Source organism: Chelmon rostratus, chromosome 22, assembly GCF_017976325.1.
Source record: "Chelmon rostratus isolate fCheRos1 chromosome 22, fCheRos1.pri, whole genome shotgun sequence".
NCBI classification, from domain to species: Eukaryota; Metazoa; Chordata; class Actinopteri; order Chaetodontiformes; family Chaetodontidae; genus Chelmon; species Chelmon rostratus.
The window spans coordinates 3,654,595-3,669,639 of NC_055679.1; the positions used below are offsets into that span (position 1 = coordinate 3,654,595).

General features: G+C 42.4%; 1 protein-coding gene across 4 annotated transcripts in view; it reads right to left on the reverse strand.

Moving 5' to 3' along the window:
- The window catches only part of kcnc2 (potassium voltage-gated channel, Shaw-related subfamily, member 2), a 77,490-nt gene extending 68,198 nt beyond the window's left edge, over positions 1–9,292 (reverse strand). For all 4 annotated transcript variants that reach the window (XM_041963975.1, XM_041963973.1, XM_041963974.1 and 1 more), the window contains exon 1: positions 8,738–9,292. In XM_041963975.1, the coding sequence (XP_041819909.1) occupies positions 8,738–9,292 (555 nt within the window). The remainder of the gene's footprint in view (positions 1–8,737) is intronic.
- Positions 9,293–15,045: the final 5,753 nt, after the last annotated feature.

Genomic DNA, 15,045 nt, shown 5'->3' on the forward strand with positions numbered 1-15,045 from the left:
GTAATAATTTAAAAGTTCCTTTGCAAGAGAGAGAGAGAGAGAGAACATGTTCTTCATTTCAAGTTTGTGTGTGTGTGTGAGGGAGTGACAGACAGAGAGAGCAAGGCCTGATGGGATGCTGTATATAGCTAACATCTGGGAGGCAAGGGGTCCAATCATGCATACTGAACGAGTCTCCTTCATTAACTATCCAACAGGCCTCTTTCTTTCTCCTTTGTATGCACACAAAGACACATTCCTGCACTTTATCATTTTTATTGGATGCTCACTGTTTCATCGTACGGGTGAATATCTGCTGGGATCTATTTCATGAATCGATAGAGTACAATAGTGACTGCATTATAAAACGTTCATAAAAGCTGAACAGAAATTTCTGCAACCGGCGAAACCAAGCAGCAACCACTATAGCTGAGTCCATGTGAACTTAAAGGATAATTCAGAATAGAAAGTCAGTCTGTAACCTGAAGGGTGTTTATGACAGTTTTGGTAATAATGTTACCATTTGGCTCCATTAGTTTCACCAAACAGGTCTGACTAACCTGGGGGACTGTATTCTGTACTTGCTACAATTGACCACAAAGGCCCATTTCAGAATAATGGGACACTGAGTTTCCCTTCATTTTCCAAAATCCTCTTGAATCAGACTGACTTAGATCTAACATAACTGGAACACAACATGTCTCCTGGTGCGCAACAATCTACTTCTTATTTTACTTTTGTAATAAAACCATTAAAATGTCTACATGTGACATTTTAAAATGTAGTGCAACAGCAGCACAAGTAGAAAAGAGCCACACAATTAGTGAACTGACATTAGTTAGACAGAAACACATACGTATTTGCATATACTAGTGGTTTGATCATACTCGACCAAGTAACGCTGTAACATCAAAACCCCAATGCGTTGATGTGAACAAGGGTGCTTTTCACCGCTAATCAATTCAATTTTTAATTTGTAGGAGGAAGATTTTAATTCTTCTTAATCACATAGTCTTGCTTTAATAGCCATTAACTACTAACTCCAAAAATACTGCATCTCTCTGACTGTGTAATTATGATCACAGTGGTTAATTTAATAACTCATGTGTCTCATATGTTGGTTGGATAATCATTCTTCGATTACGGATAAGGTGTTTCAGCCTCTTACAGTCAGCCATGGTGGTTGCTGCTTACTTGTACCACTTCAGTTCCTCACAGGTTTCCTCCCTTATGACCACAATTACTGCTTACTACTTTTGTAGCTATAGTAACTTCAAAGTGCACCTATATAGAAAATTCTAAACTTCACCTCATACATGTACAGATGATACACATGTAATATGTACACGTACATATGTACATTGTACAGTTCATATGCTTAAGAAACAAACCAAAGAGACCCAAGTGCGCTACCGGTGAAGAAGACGTCACAGACACCACGTTGCACCACTGACAGGTGATTAACGCAAACACCGCAGTGATGAGCTCACAGCAACAAATACACCACCAAATGCTGAAAAAAGAAGCATCCCAACAGGATCTCAAGCTGAACCAAAGCTGTGGAAAGTCATCCACATAGTAACCTCTCTCCTAATTACCACAGCTGCAGCCCTCCACACTACTCCTGTACACTGAGCTATTATAGTCAACCAAAGCAGCACAGGATGATGATTGGCGGGGCAGATTAACGTGACTGGCAGCGGCTACAAACATGCCCAGCGGCGTGCCGTCACCGCCCACGCTCGGGCAGCCATTTGCCCTGCTCTCCTACCCAGCGTCAGGTCTGCTGCTGTTTACACGTCAGACTCTATTTACTCAGCGAGGCCTTGCCGTCTGTTTGCAGCGAATCAGTCGCATTTCCTGGCCTCCTACAACCTCAGACTCTGCACAATATGAGTCAACGGGGCTATCAGATGGGGCAGGCAGGCCCTTGTGCACCTGTAGCTCTGAACAGACAGGAACAAAAAGTAAAGCTGCTGAGGCACTGCAAGATGTGTCACCTCTGACAGCAATAAGAAAGCAATTAAAGAGACATGCACACGTGGATCAGCTGTGTTAGTGACGCTCCAACACCCCTTTTTTTGCATCGCTGCCTCAAAACTAACAAGCTAGCATGTAAGGGGTTACTGAGCAATAAGGGTTCATGGTCGAGCAGGCTTCTGAAATCAATCAGTTTCACAGACCGGACGGATCTGAATGAAAACAGGCCGTGGTGATGAGCGACGATGTTGCCATGACAACAGGCAGGCTGAGCATGCAGCCTGGCTTTGGTATCTTCAGGCGTGCGGCAGGCGGCACCCAGACGCTTTGGGTTTTTAACCTCTTTAGTGGAAGAAAGCAAGCTGCAGTCTCAGATGGGATCATGGGAGAATGGGAGGGGGGTTGCGTGGGTGAGGGTGAGGTGTATGTCGGGGGTGGGGGGAAACTACAAAGTCAGGCATAAGATAAACCTCTGCCTCAGAGCTCAGACATGGGAAATGAAAAAGGTGGTGGGTGTTTTTTTTTGTTACCATCCCAATCCAGCAATGGCCAACTACAGAGATATATGAGAGGGACAAACAAACAGATTAACACATAGTAGAACACATACACCTACACACACACGCCCACACACACAGAAAACAGCTATATATTCTCAACACAATTATAAACATACAGGAAAATCAACCAGAGACTCTCACTCTTTGTATCTCACGCAGACAAGTGAACACACGACAACCGCTGTTAAAACACACTGCATGCAGATTAAAGAGGCAGCACTGAGAGTGAAGAGAGAACAGGATGGCTACAACAATAGAAACAGCGTGGGGAGCCAGAGAAACACGCCTGCTACCACTGACTGCTGGCACATGAACACTCATAGATGAGTTGGTTAAAGGGACAGATGAGACGTTTGGCTTTTTCAGGAAACCTGGAGAAACAAACTCATGAAAGGCTTTCTGACAGCCACAGACGGCTGATCTCACATCAGTTACTTTGCTGTTAATGAAGCTGCTGTTTAAGGAGAATTGTCATCTTAGATATACTGTAATTACTGGAAACAAATGAGACCGTGATGAAGAGCACTGCTGCTCTGTCATGCAGTTGGTGCCAATGCCTCCTGAAATTAAGGCCGCATTTCCAAAAAACTCTGTGACTCCTTTTGCACAGAGGGTATTTTTGCTTGCCCTCCCTTCCTGACAATGTGCTCCTTGTGTTTTAACTGAAGAGTAGATTAGGAGCTGTTAACTTGTAAAAATTATTGTGCAATATGCTTTTACTAAACCCACCATTAGCTAGCGGTAGAAAGTCTGACAGCTTATAATTAGATAGTCTTTTTTCAGTAATACAGAGATTTGGGTTATCAGAGTTAAAAAGATTTTGCATGAAGGCACTGCACTTTAAATTCTCCTTGAGGGGCTGTTGCATTTAACACATGATATGATCTGTTTCTCTTAAATGTATCCAATGGAGCACTCTCTGAAGGGTTAAGATGCTGTGAACCACATCCCTGGTCCAAACCGAGCTGAGAACCTTTGCTGAATCTCTCACTCTCTAATAACTCAGCATACATATAGCATGCAAGGATTGTATTGAGATGGTCGACTTGAAAAAATACAAACCCGTAACAACCAAGTCTCTTCATGAACGTGCTCTTTTCTAATGTGTGTTAGTAGAAAATAGTAGTTCCCACGACTTGACTTGCAGAATAGAGTTGGCCTACCTTCATTTAGGCTAACACAAACCTTTACAATGTCTTAAGCACATGTTATATTAAGTATGATATGATGATGATTCAGAGTCATTCTGCAAATGGTGATAGATTGCTATATAATAATCACTGTTCAGAATTACATGATCCACCCATCCACCTTTTTATTCACCATCACACCAAGTTTAATGTCATTTCTGCTGTTGAAGAGCACTTGGCGTCAGGGTCAGAGGTGAACTGTGTAAGACGACTGCGATTTCCACTGGCATGGGTTACCAGGCTGAGATCGCACCTTTCATTTCCATGGAGGATAATTCCACATTAGTCTCTCCTAACGCCTTGTCAGGGGGCGGATTAGTATCCCCAAGGGCCTTCTTTCAGACGCATACACAGACACGCTTGCTTTCACACTACACATCGCCTCTCTTTTTCTCAAACACAAATACTGAGCCTTTCTCTGTGTAAGGGAGTTGTATCAAAGGTTAAGATGGCCTTTAATAAAAGAGGAAACATTCAGGCATCACGGAGGACCAGCATCTCTCTGCATGCTGCCGCCGTGGGACCACACTGAGGCCTAGTATGGCTGCGGGTGGAGCATCATCGCTGTCAGGGAGCATGGTTCACGTTTGAAGGTGCTTCTAGAAACAGATGCTTCTGTGTGGTACTGGTGGCAGGGAAATGTGGCGTGACTTCATTTCTGTGTGTGCATACTGGGTGAGTGTTGGTGCAGGGAGACAGATGAATGCGTGCTGTAAACACGAGCATTCAGCTCCATCAACTCCCTTCTGCCAGTGAAGCGTTTTTCTGAAACTAACTCAATATTTACCTCTGATACGTCCCTGCTAGTTCCTCTGTCAGCGGAGTGAACGCCAAAAAACATTTCCAAGAAATTACCAATGAAATTTGGTTAAGAGTGCGAGGAACAGCGGACTGACAAAATCGTGTGGTCATCTACTTTCCTTTCCTTTAAGGAGGAATTATTTTGAGCTGTGTGCTGATGTTAGTAAGTTAGAGCCATTTCTGTTCATGTGTTTCATCTTTATTTTTATTTATTTATTTTTGCTGTGAGCTTCCCACCACTGGGGGCCTCTCTGCTGTGAAGTGTGAGAGGTCATATAATCAGCCAGGTGAGGCACTCAGGCGTGGCTGATGGAAGGGAAGCAGACAGTTTTAGAACATGTCGTGTCGTGTTGCATCGTTTTTGGTGTTTGTGTTATTCTGATTTGGTCATCTGCATTGGTAAGCAAACAACTTTTGGTTTTGGAAACTGGAGCTGAAGTATTTGAACAATAAACAGCACCGTGATTATTTTGGATAAAGCAGTGGAGTGGACGTGTCTTTTACACACGTTCAAACATTCTCACCATCAGCAACCAGGTGCTCTTGATCGATTACCTCAAATTTGGCTTTGGTGTAATGTGAGGTTTGAGTATTAAGCATCTTCTAATAGTAAAGAACGTAACCTGGATCAGTATTTCTTCCACACATGAAGACAAATCCCTGCCCTCATCCTTGCTCTGAAAGTTGGTTGATGGATTGTGAGAGGACAAGTGATATGGGACAAGGTCAATGCCAATACCACACACACACACACGCACTCACACACACACACGCACGCACGCACGCACACGCACACACACACCTTTTGTTAAAAATCTAGATGCGAGACAGCCTCTGGAATTGGCCGACAGAGGAAACAATTAAATATTGATTGGATCAACAGGCCAAACTGATCACTGATGCCAGTCACTGACACAGTATATATCAGATTCATATCTCAAAATAACATTTTTCCTGAAAAACACTTAATCTGGATGGTTCCTTTAACGATAAGTCAATTGTCAATTCAATTCTCCCTAACATATATATATATATATATATATATATATGAAAGATGTAGACCCACACTGCTGTATGACGAAGAGTCACCTTCTCTCTAACACGTCTTCCCTTTCTCAAACATCCACATCTCATATTAAAGTCCATGTAGTCCTGTTCAAACAGCTACCCATAGACAATGAAGAGGAGGAATGATGTAACCACAGCAGAAACAATACCAGTGCTGTTTCTGTTGCTAAATTACATTATGCTCTCTTTTTAGCTGTTGGTGTTATGAAAAAAGGTCTACAGGTATTTAACAGTAGAGAAACATTTGGTTTGACAATAAGTTTGTTCCTGCTTTATCAAAGAGAGCTAATAATACTGGTCTGATACAGGAGAATTTGAACAGCTAAGAACTTCTGCCTCCACTGTATTTAGCACTAATACAGGACAACTGCAGAATAAATGCATGTATGAAATAGTACTTTGTGGTAGCAGCTGAGAGATACATAAAGAATACTTGATAATTTATACTGCTATTCTTTGAATGTGAATCATACAAAACCCCTTTTTCCCAGAACTGTTTCTGCCTGGTCAAATGTCATGGGGACAGCATTCAAACCGTGGCCATTCATTCATAGTTTAATAACCAATTTCACAAGTAATTAGAGGCGAAATCCTTTCAAAGGAAATGCTGAAGGGAAGATTACCATGAACTTCAAGTTAGACTTAACGTAATGGACTAACATCGGCTATCATCAGCTAATAAGAAGATAATCTTACTCTAAAGCTTCAGGTGGGATAGATTAAAAGCCTGTGATGAAAACTTTTCCATGCTTTAGTGTGATTTAGGATGCTTTCAGACTGTCGGGAGTATTCTGGCAAAACAACACAAAGGGCTGCGTTGGTGGAAGCTGCTACAGGGTACAGGTGGTCAAATATTAGAAGGGTACAGTTTTGTCTCCTAAACAGTATCTTAAGACGATGCTAAGGGACACGATACACAGTATTCCAACTGGCATGTGCACGTATTTAACACAGCTTGTTGCTGAATGCTGTGGCTAAAGTAAAGCTAGGCTAAAATTAGTCTGGTGTGCAACACTGCTTTGATCCCTTAAAGCCTTGTTCTAGCATTTTTTGCCACAGTGTCACTGTCGGAGACGGAGTTTTAGTGTCCTATGATGGTTTAAAGAAATAGCTCAACATTTTGGGAAATATTCTTAGTCGCTTTCTTGCCCACCCATAGAAATAGCTAGCCTAGTTCTGTCTGAAGGCAACAAAGCCAACCTATCAGCACCTCCAAAGCTCACTTATTAACACCTCATGTCTCATTTGTTTCATCATTACAAAAACCGAAGTGTAAAAATTACATTGTTTGCAATGGTTTTACGGGTTGTAACATTGAGGCTGTCTTTATGCTAAGCTAAGCGAACTGTCTCCTGGTTGTAGCTTCCTGTTTAACAGACAGCCATGAGTGGTGCTTATGTTTGATCTAACTCTCAGCAAGAAATAAGATGCAGAACTAATCCTTTAAATGCTGTTTTGGAGGCTCCAGAGGCTGCAAATAACAAGTACATGGGCCAATACCAAACACTTAGAGACTTTTTTTTTTGATGATACTGGCAAATTTAAATATATAAAGACTATCACAGCAAAATATCACCCTCTAGAAATTCAAGCAAAAATTCAATTTCCAAACACTACTGTGAGGGTGTACGGGCCCTCAAAGGGAAAAACTACATTTAATCACATAAACTGTACAGCAGAAAGCCACTGCAGCACTGCTCTCTTTCAGGCAATATCACCTCTGGCCACACCCCAATCAGTGATGTCACAGCTACTACTCTGCCAATGACAGCAGATATAAAACATCAGCAAGAGACTTCTTCCTTTTCTGACTTGGTGTTCAATTATATTACAAAAAATCAGTCAAACTAATTCAACATTTTAGCTTCAACAGTTGTGTGTCCGGTTGCATCACCAGCTACGATGACATGCTGTCTGTGACATCATGAAGGCATGTGTGTGGCTGCTTTGCATTATTTTATTTTCCATTCACACAACATGACATCACAGCCAGCAGTCATCCACTCCTGTGACACGTCAGCCTGCCAATGAGGGCTCAATTTGCTGTCCATTATCCAGAATTCACCTGCAGCCTAAGGCGAGCTTAGCAGAGCCCCCGTCCTTCACTGATAGTAGGGATCTAAAATGAAAGGTGAGTCGACTTTTGAGACAGTTGCTTTGATATGCTGATACGGAGTCCATTCGACACACCGCATTTTTACGACACCAAAACGTCTGATGAGCAGCTACCTGACATCCCGGTGTTACAGATTCAAAAATACGAAACATGTGCACAGGTTTATCGTCTCTAATCTCAGCATGCGTGCTTTTGTACTGCACTCCACCCAGATAAAACTCCAAAATTCAAACGTGTGCCTGAGTTTAAAAAACCCAATGATGATCAAAAAGCAATGAAAAAGATGCCACATGTGGCAGATAAGTTTATATCTCTCCTATTCCCAGCACAAGGCATTGCACTACTTTTGGAAAAGATAAAATCCCACACATTTCTTTTGTGTTTATCAGAGAGAGGGGATTTCTGGGATTCAGATTGGAGCAGAAAGGACTGAATGAGCTCTAAATGGCTATTCAACACACGTTCTGAGTGTTGAAATGACATTTCTAGACCTGTAACTCAATAAACAAAACCCTTGCAACAGGAACAATGGAGTAACATAGATATAGGACGCATGGCTGAAATAAACAGCATCAGAGTGCAACAAATGTAGGCTATAGCTTGTTTTGGCACAGGCCTACACACCTAAAATACACTGCAGCTAGGAATAACCGTCCTGCCAGTGTTAACACCTTGTTTGCTTATGACGAGTGGAAAAATCTGTTTTTTGGAAGTGAAGTCTCAAGAATAAGTGCCACTATCTTGAAATGACTCAAAAGTTATTTCAGTAGAGAAACAAAACATGTCAGCGTAATTTTAACAAAACGACACCACAGCACAACACAGCAAGACATGTCACTTCTTAGAGGAGATAAGTTTTTGAGACTTTATACCAACTCCTACATGACTTTCTTCACTCTTTCTGGGGGATTTTTGGTTAAAATGGCTTGTTTAAATGGACATTTAAAGCGTGTTTCTGTGAATGAAAAGAAGGTGGGAGGTGAGGTGTGAAGTGGGGGTTACTGTGTATGTTTGGAGAGCCCCAGGTGCAGACGCGCCCTTACCCTCGCAGCCCTGGAGGAGTAGGGATCCTCGAATAGATTCCAGATCACCGGCTGCCACTTCCTCCACAGGCTGACATTGCCGTCGGCAGCCACATCCTCAATGCCGAGCCTCTTCCCTATCTCGTCGTCCTCGTCGCCGTTGTCCACGTTGAGCTCGAACACGTCCAGAGCCTCCTCCGCGTCCCGGTGCTGCCGGTATGTCATCCAGCAACAGGGCTCCACGTCCGTCTCATCGATGCCCCAGAAGGAGAGCTCCTCCTCGAACAGCGGTCCGCACACATCCGCCGGGCAGTGGAGTTTCCCGGTGCGGTAGTAGTTGAGCACGTAGGCGAAGACACCCGGGTGGCGGTCGAAGAAGTACTCGTTGGTCCGCGCGTTGTACTCGATGAAGCCGGGGACTTGTTGCAGCTGATCCAGCACGGAGTCAATGTCCGAGTCGGAGGCGAGCAGGGCCAGTCGCGTCCCCGGCAGGGTCTTCAGGGTGGTTTTGTAGGTTTCGTGCCTGGTGCCCCCGACGTTGAGGATTATCCTCTCGTTGTCGTCAAACTTGCCCATCGCTCTGTATCAGACATGACTTGATGGAAAGCGGGGGAAGTTGGCGAGTGCAGTCCGGAGGTAACGGCGAGCCCGACGCGCACACACCCACAGTCCTGTTCAAAAAAGCGCCAGGATTTTGGCCGTGGTGCGCAGCATCTCCGATTTCATCCGACGCTTTCGTGGCTATTTAGGGGACCGAGGAGGATGTCCATAGTTTTGTTTAGGAAGGTTTCGGGGAGGCGGAGGTCGTCGATTTGTAGCCCACAATCCGCTCAGACAGTCAGCGCTCGGAGTGTTGAATGATCTCAACCGGTGGCTCCAAACAGACTGCGCTGCTGCTGCTGCCGCTGCGCGTCTCCGGCGTCCCTGCCCTCTCCAAGACGCACAGCCGCTCGTCTGCGTCGGGCTCGTTACTCCAAAATATGCAACGTTCCTTTCATTAAAGTAATGTCGGCTATTTACTCATCACTCAACGGGAAAGGCCAACCTATCACACGCCTTTCTAGTTACACTTCATTGTCGTCGATTCTTTGAAAATCAGAAGTTGGCTTTCACGGAAATGAATCAGCGCTCATCTCCGGTGCTGCTGTCACGCTTACAGCTCGACTAAACAAGCGACAGAGGAGACAGTGGCATCCTGAGACATTCATTTTTCTCCTTTTAAGCTGCTTTGGTTAACTGCGACAGCCAATCAGGAAAGCGATTTTGGGTGCTGAGAAATGATGCGACTGAAAACGATGCTCATTTTAATCAGAACAGCTAATTTAATTATGAACAACTAACTCTCAGCTGACTTAGAAATAATTAAAGGCAGGGATACCAAGAATAGCTGTTTTTTTTATTCTGATTTAAGCCTTTCATCCTTTAGCAGGTCATATTAAGACAAGTAGCTCGCAGCATCTTTTGCCTGTTTTCATTCTTAAAATAGTCCAGTGGGTCATGATTTCTACCTTGCATTACAGGTTCTGTTGCACTTTATCTATAATTAAGGAAGAGAGGAAGTTTTTCCTCTGAGCATCACAGACTGAGGGAAAAGCACTGCCTTGTGTTTTGAGTCTGAACATCCTCTTTCCACGTGTGTATAAATAATTTGCATACATGGATGTGGATGAGGTTGTGTAGTCTGCTGTACCTGCTGAGTTGGTCTTAAACAAATCCCCTTTATCCCTGACACCAAGTTCATGAGACATATGACCCCCTGGCTCCGTGGGGCAACAGTAGCGGTGGTGGGATCGAGCTGAAAGTGGTCGATTTATCCATCAATCTGTCAACAAAAAATCAATCAGCAATTGTTTTGACACTTGATTACTGTTTTAGGTCACTTTTCAAGCCAAATTCCCAAAAACTGACTGGTTGACAAAACAAGCAGTGTGAATATGTCTGCTCTGGCTTTGGAAAATTGTAAAGGGCATTTCTTTTTTTTAATTAAATGAGGATTGAAAATAGTCATCAGTTGCAGTCCTAGTTTAAAGTCTTTGACATACATATATTATTTGTTGTACAAGAGGTAGAGGTAAAAGTAACAATACTAGGGATATTAATATTAATAATTAGTATTAGATGTATGGGAGGAGCAGTAGCAGTAGTTTGGCTCTGCTCTTTGATTTGGTCCTTAAGAAAAAACAATGCATATATAAACAAACATCAAATCTTGCCAAATCAACAAAACCAAGAGCTTTGTCCTAAAAGAGGAGGAGATTGGGGTGGTGGAGGGAGCTGCTGTGCCTGCTGTCAAATGGTGTTTGGAATGAAGGAAACAGCACAGTACAAGTGAAAAGTGTCAGGTTACAAAGGTCAACCTGCTCACCTGCATGAATATGACTTAATGATACAAGTCAGCTGGTAGCCAAGCAAGTGAAGAATGAATCACTGATGGTGAAGCGTGAAAGTCAGATTTCAGTGCTCTGAATGAACCACTGCAATGCTCCATTAGTACCAATGCTTGTAGAAGTAATGGTAGCAGAGGCTATATCAGCAGTAGTGCTCACAACGGAGGCAGGCTGTAGTATTTTAGTTAGAGTAGTTAGAGTAGATGCATGCAGGGCTGCAGTAACCTGCTACGAAGCCCAAGGACAAAGATAAGCTCTGGTCCCAGCTGCATCAAACACGTGACCCCAACAAACTTACTCAACATGCACTCTTAGGCAACAAACGCCAGTCCTCAAAGGGGCAACATAGAGCTAATCAGAATGTTTTAACGTTCTCACATTTTTACATAACATCTTAACATTTTTAAATATTAAACAAACATGCCATCTGTTAAGGATACAAAGAGTCAGAAAAACGATGATGAATGCACATAAGTTCAGCTCGAGCTCTGTCAAACCGGTCAACCAAGGTTATTTTGATTGGAAGTGAACCCAAACAGATGGAGTAAACTTTCTCTTACTGTTTCATGCTATAGTGCCCCCTAGCTGCCACTCTCAGACAGCAGCTTGTGCTTGCATTTCATTAAGATTTTGAGGCGACACACTCCAAACCGCACCAACGTGAGACGACAAAAACAGTCACACTTAGTCTGTTTACAGGTTCACATGCCTCTTGACAACTCATTTAAGTGTTGGTTCAGGACTTATGTCTTTGTTTATCCCCCCAACACGTAAATAAACCTTGATACGAGTTAGGAAAGGTGTGTGAGAAAGAGAGAAGCTGACAGGTTTTGTGGATAAGAGCAGAGAGGCAGTCGTCTACCATAAGAGCCATCATCTGACAGGCTCCACTCACCACAGCGTACGAGAAGGAAAGAGTGACATCTTTAGGGAATCTGAGCACAGCTCAATCAACGAGGAGACACGGCAGGCAGCACGCCTGTAATTACATGCATCATTATCCCCTGATGTAAGGCTGCTTTGTAAAACTGCAACCTCTGAGTAACCTAACTACTCATTACCTGTCTTGACCAAATCTGCTCAGAAAGAGATCTCTTTGTGGTTATAAATTCTGGGTTTAAAAAGGAAATAAAGAATGAATTAAGTTATTTTTTTAGTAATTTGTTAACATTTTAACAATCACTGTTATTTTGGTATGAGCTACACTGACATATTTTATTTAATGGCTCCTCAGCATATCATACTGAATTAACTCGTTCCAAACTAGCAGAGGGAACAAGTCTACAGTCCCAACTGGAATAAAGTTAATTAATTTGTCCATCTATTAATTGCCTTACACTATAGTGACAGATATTTAGTGACAGGTGTTCAGTCATGTTGTTAACATAGTAATGTGACTCTGGATGCAGTGATGTGAGATCCACCTTGTGCCTTTAAAAGATGAGTAGTAACAAATCTGGTGACTTTTTACAAGAAGGTTAATGTGTTGAGTCCTTGTACTGATGATCAAAGCTGTAAAGCCCTTAGCACACATTATAAGTTGTATATTGATATGGAAATGAACACGTGGGAGACTGTTTTAACACTCTGAGCAGCCTATACCTGCTTTTCTAGTTATTTGTATTTCATTGCACACTTTTCTGCGTACGTTGTTATCTGCACAAATTCGCTAGTTATCGTTTCTCTGTTGTGAAAATGTGTCAATTACAAGCTACTGTCATTTACAAGAAGGGTAAGGGCATGGCGAGAAAATAAGTTGGTGCTAAATTGAATGTTAGTATTGAAGCAGACAGGCCTGCGGCACAGCGAGAGTGACAAATGATTTTAGTAATGGTTCGGGTCTATTTACTCAGGTTCCATTTAACCACAATAAAACATAATGGAAACCTGCAACAACTGCTGGCTCCATCCTCGTTTCATCTGACCACTAAATGTTTGTTCCTACGATCAGCAACAGGCTTGTATCGAGCTGTAAGGCTCTGATGCCTCTCAGACCATGGCGATGTTGTACTTACCTGATTCAATCTAATGCATGCAATCAAACAAGCTCTATTTCTAACAGACAATTTATCAACCGTGATCAATCACAGTTGCCTTAAGAGGCAATCTCATGAATTTAATTGATTTTTTTGACCCATTGGATTTTGTCATACACAACAAAATGGTTAAAATAACCTAAACAATGTTTTTTATGTGATATTTACCGATCAATCTGTCTCCAGTGAGGAACAGTTTAAGAAATCACTGACTTGCCCAAATGTGCATGATGTACAATAAATGTGCCTTCCAAATGTATGTTAAGCTAGCCAGCAGCTACCCTGACCTTACACATCAAAACAACATGTTCAGTACTCTGTTAAAATTGCAATTATTTTAACTGGATTTGGCTTTAACCGAAGTGTACCAAGGAATGGGCCAGCATGATTGCCAATGCAACTGATGGATCTGCTGTAGAGGCTCTAACAAATAAGCCATTCTGCATCAATTACATTTTCAGTGCAGTTTCAGGACAGGTGGACCTTATTAGAATTTTTACCGATCACCAGCAGCGGTCACTTTAGGTCATATGATACCTGAACTCTTTGAAAAGCATATTCTGTGGTGACATTACTCATTTTCCACAACCTGCTGCCTCTCATTTCAATTTCAAATGAACCAGCTGGTGAGTTTTAAAATTGGGGTGTTGAGGCCTTTTAATGTTTTCGTAATGAGGCCATTCATCAGAGAAGATGAAGTATTTGGGACTATAGTGGGTCAAGACAGTTCTTGCCTTTACACAGCCATCCTTGCACTGACCGATACAGGAAGCAAATAGGATTCAGAGTCTCTTCTCCCTCCCTGTAATATCTTCACTAAAAATAGAGCAGCCAGATTGCTGATCTTTATCGGGAACTGGAGAGTAAAAGGAAAAAAAAAGAAAAGAAAAGTCTATTGGAAAGCCAAGGTCCTTGGCCAGTCTATTTTCCCCATGCAGCGCCACAGGATCAGTCCCAGAGGGGGCTGAAGGCTAGACAGGCAGCCTTGGCTGGTTTCAATTCAGGTTCACAATAGCATCAATCAGAAATGAAAGAAAGGGGCATGGTATAATTATGTTCCGTGTATTCTAAGTAGAGGATTTTGTAAAAAGAAAAGCCTTATCCAGTGTCTTACTTCAAGGAATATTACACAGGAATAAATGATGCTTGATAAAGGAAAAACCTAATCATCTACAGCACAGGACAGGACTCTCCATGTTCATTACAAGAAGCTGGAATTGATACAGAAAATACGAAGGCAATGGGATGGAAGACACTGCGGTCAATAGAATAAAGACCACGAGTAAATGATTGCATCCTAGTTTGAGTTTCAGAGAAATTAATTGGATGATGATGAATACTATTGAAATGTATTCCTTTCACTGGACTACAGCGCAGCGACCTTGTCACGCAGAGGCAGGGAGAGTTTTCTGCCCTTTCAGTCTGAACTTTCTGTGCCGTCCTGCAGACTGTCTGCTGGGTTTATATCTGATGAAGCACAATACCTCTGCCTCCCTCCCAGAGGTCTGACAACACAATCCCGCTGACTTTGAAGACATCCAGGAACCAAAAGGACAGTTCTTTGGCTGAAACCTAAAATAAAAACTCCAATAATGACAGAAAATAAAATGCTTACATGTTGATATCTCATTTCTATCACAGTAGGACGGCAACATACTCACTATACTGGCATGTCCAACAAATAAGTAAAGAAAATAGACAGATAACGTCCAGTTATGACCATTTTCTCATCACATAACTGCTAATTTATTTAAAGGGGTACTCCAGTCTTTTAGTATTCCACTTCCATGAAATTTAATAGTATGGGCCAAACTTCAAAAATGCTCAATCTTCAAATTCCCCTCAATGACTTTCGTTCAGACTCTCAGTCTGGTAGATGTCCACCACTTCACTGTTCACTGTTTTG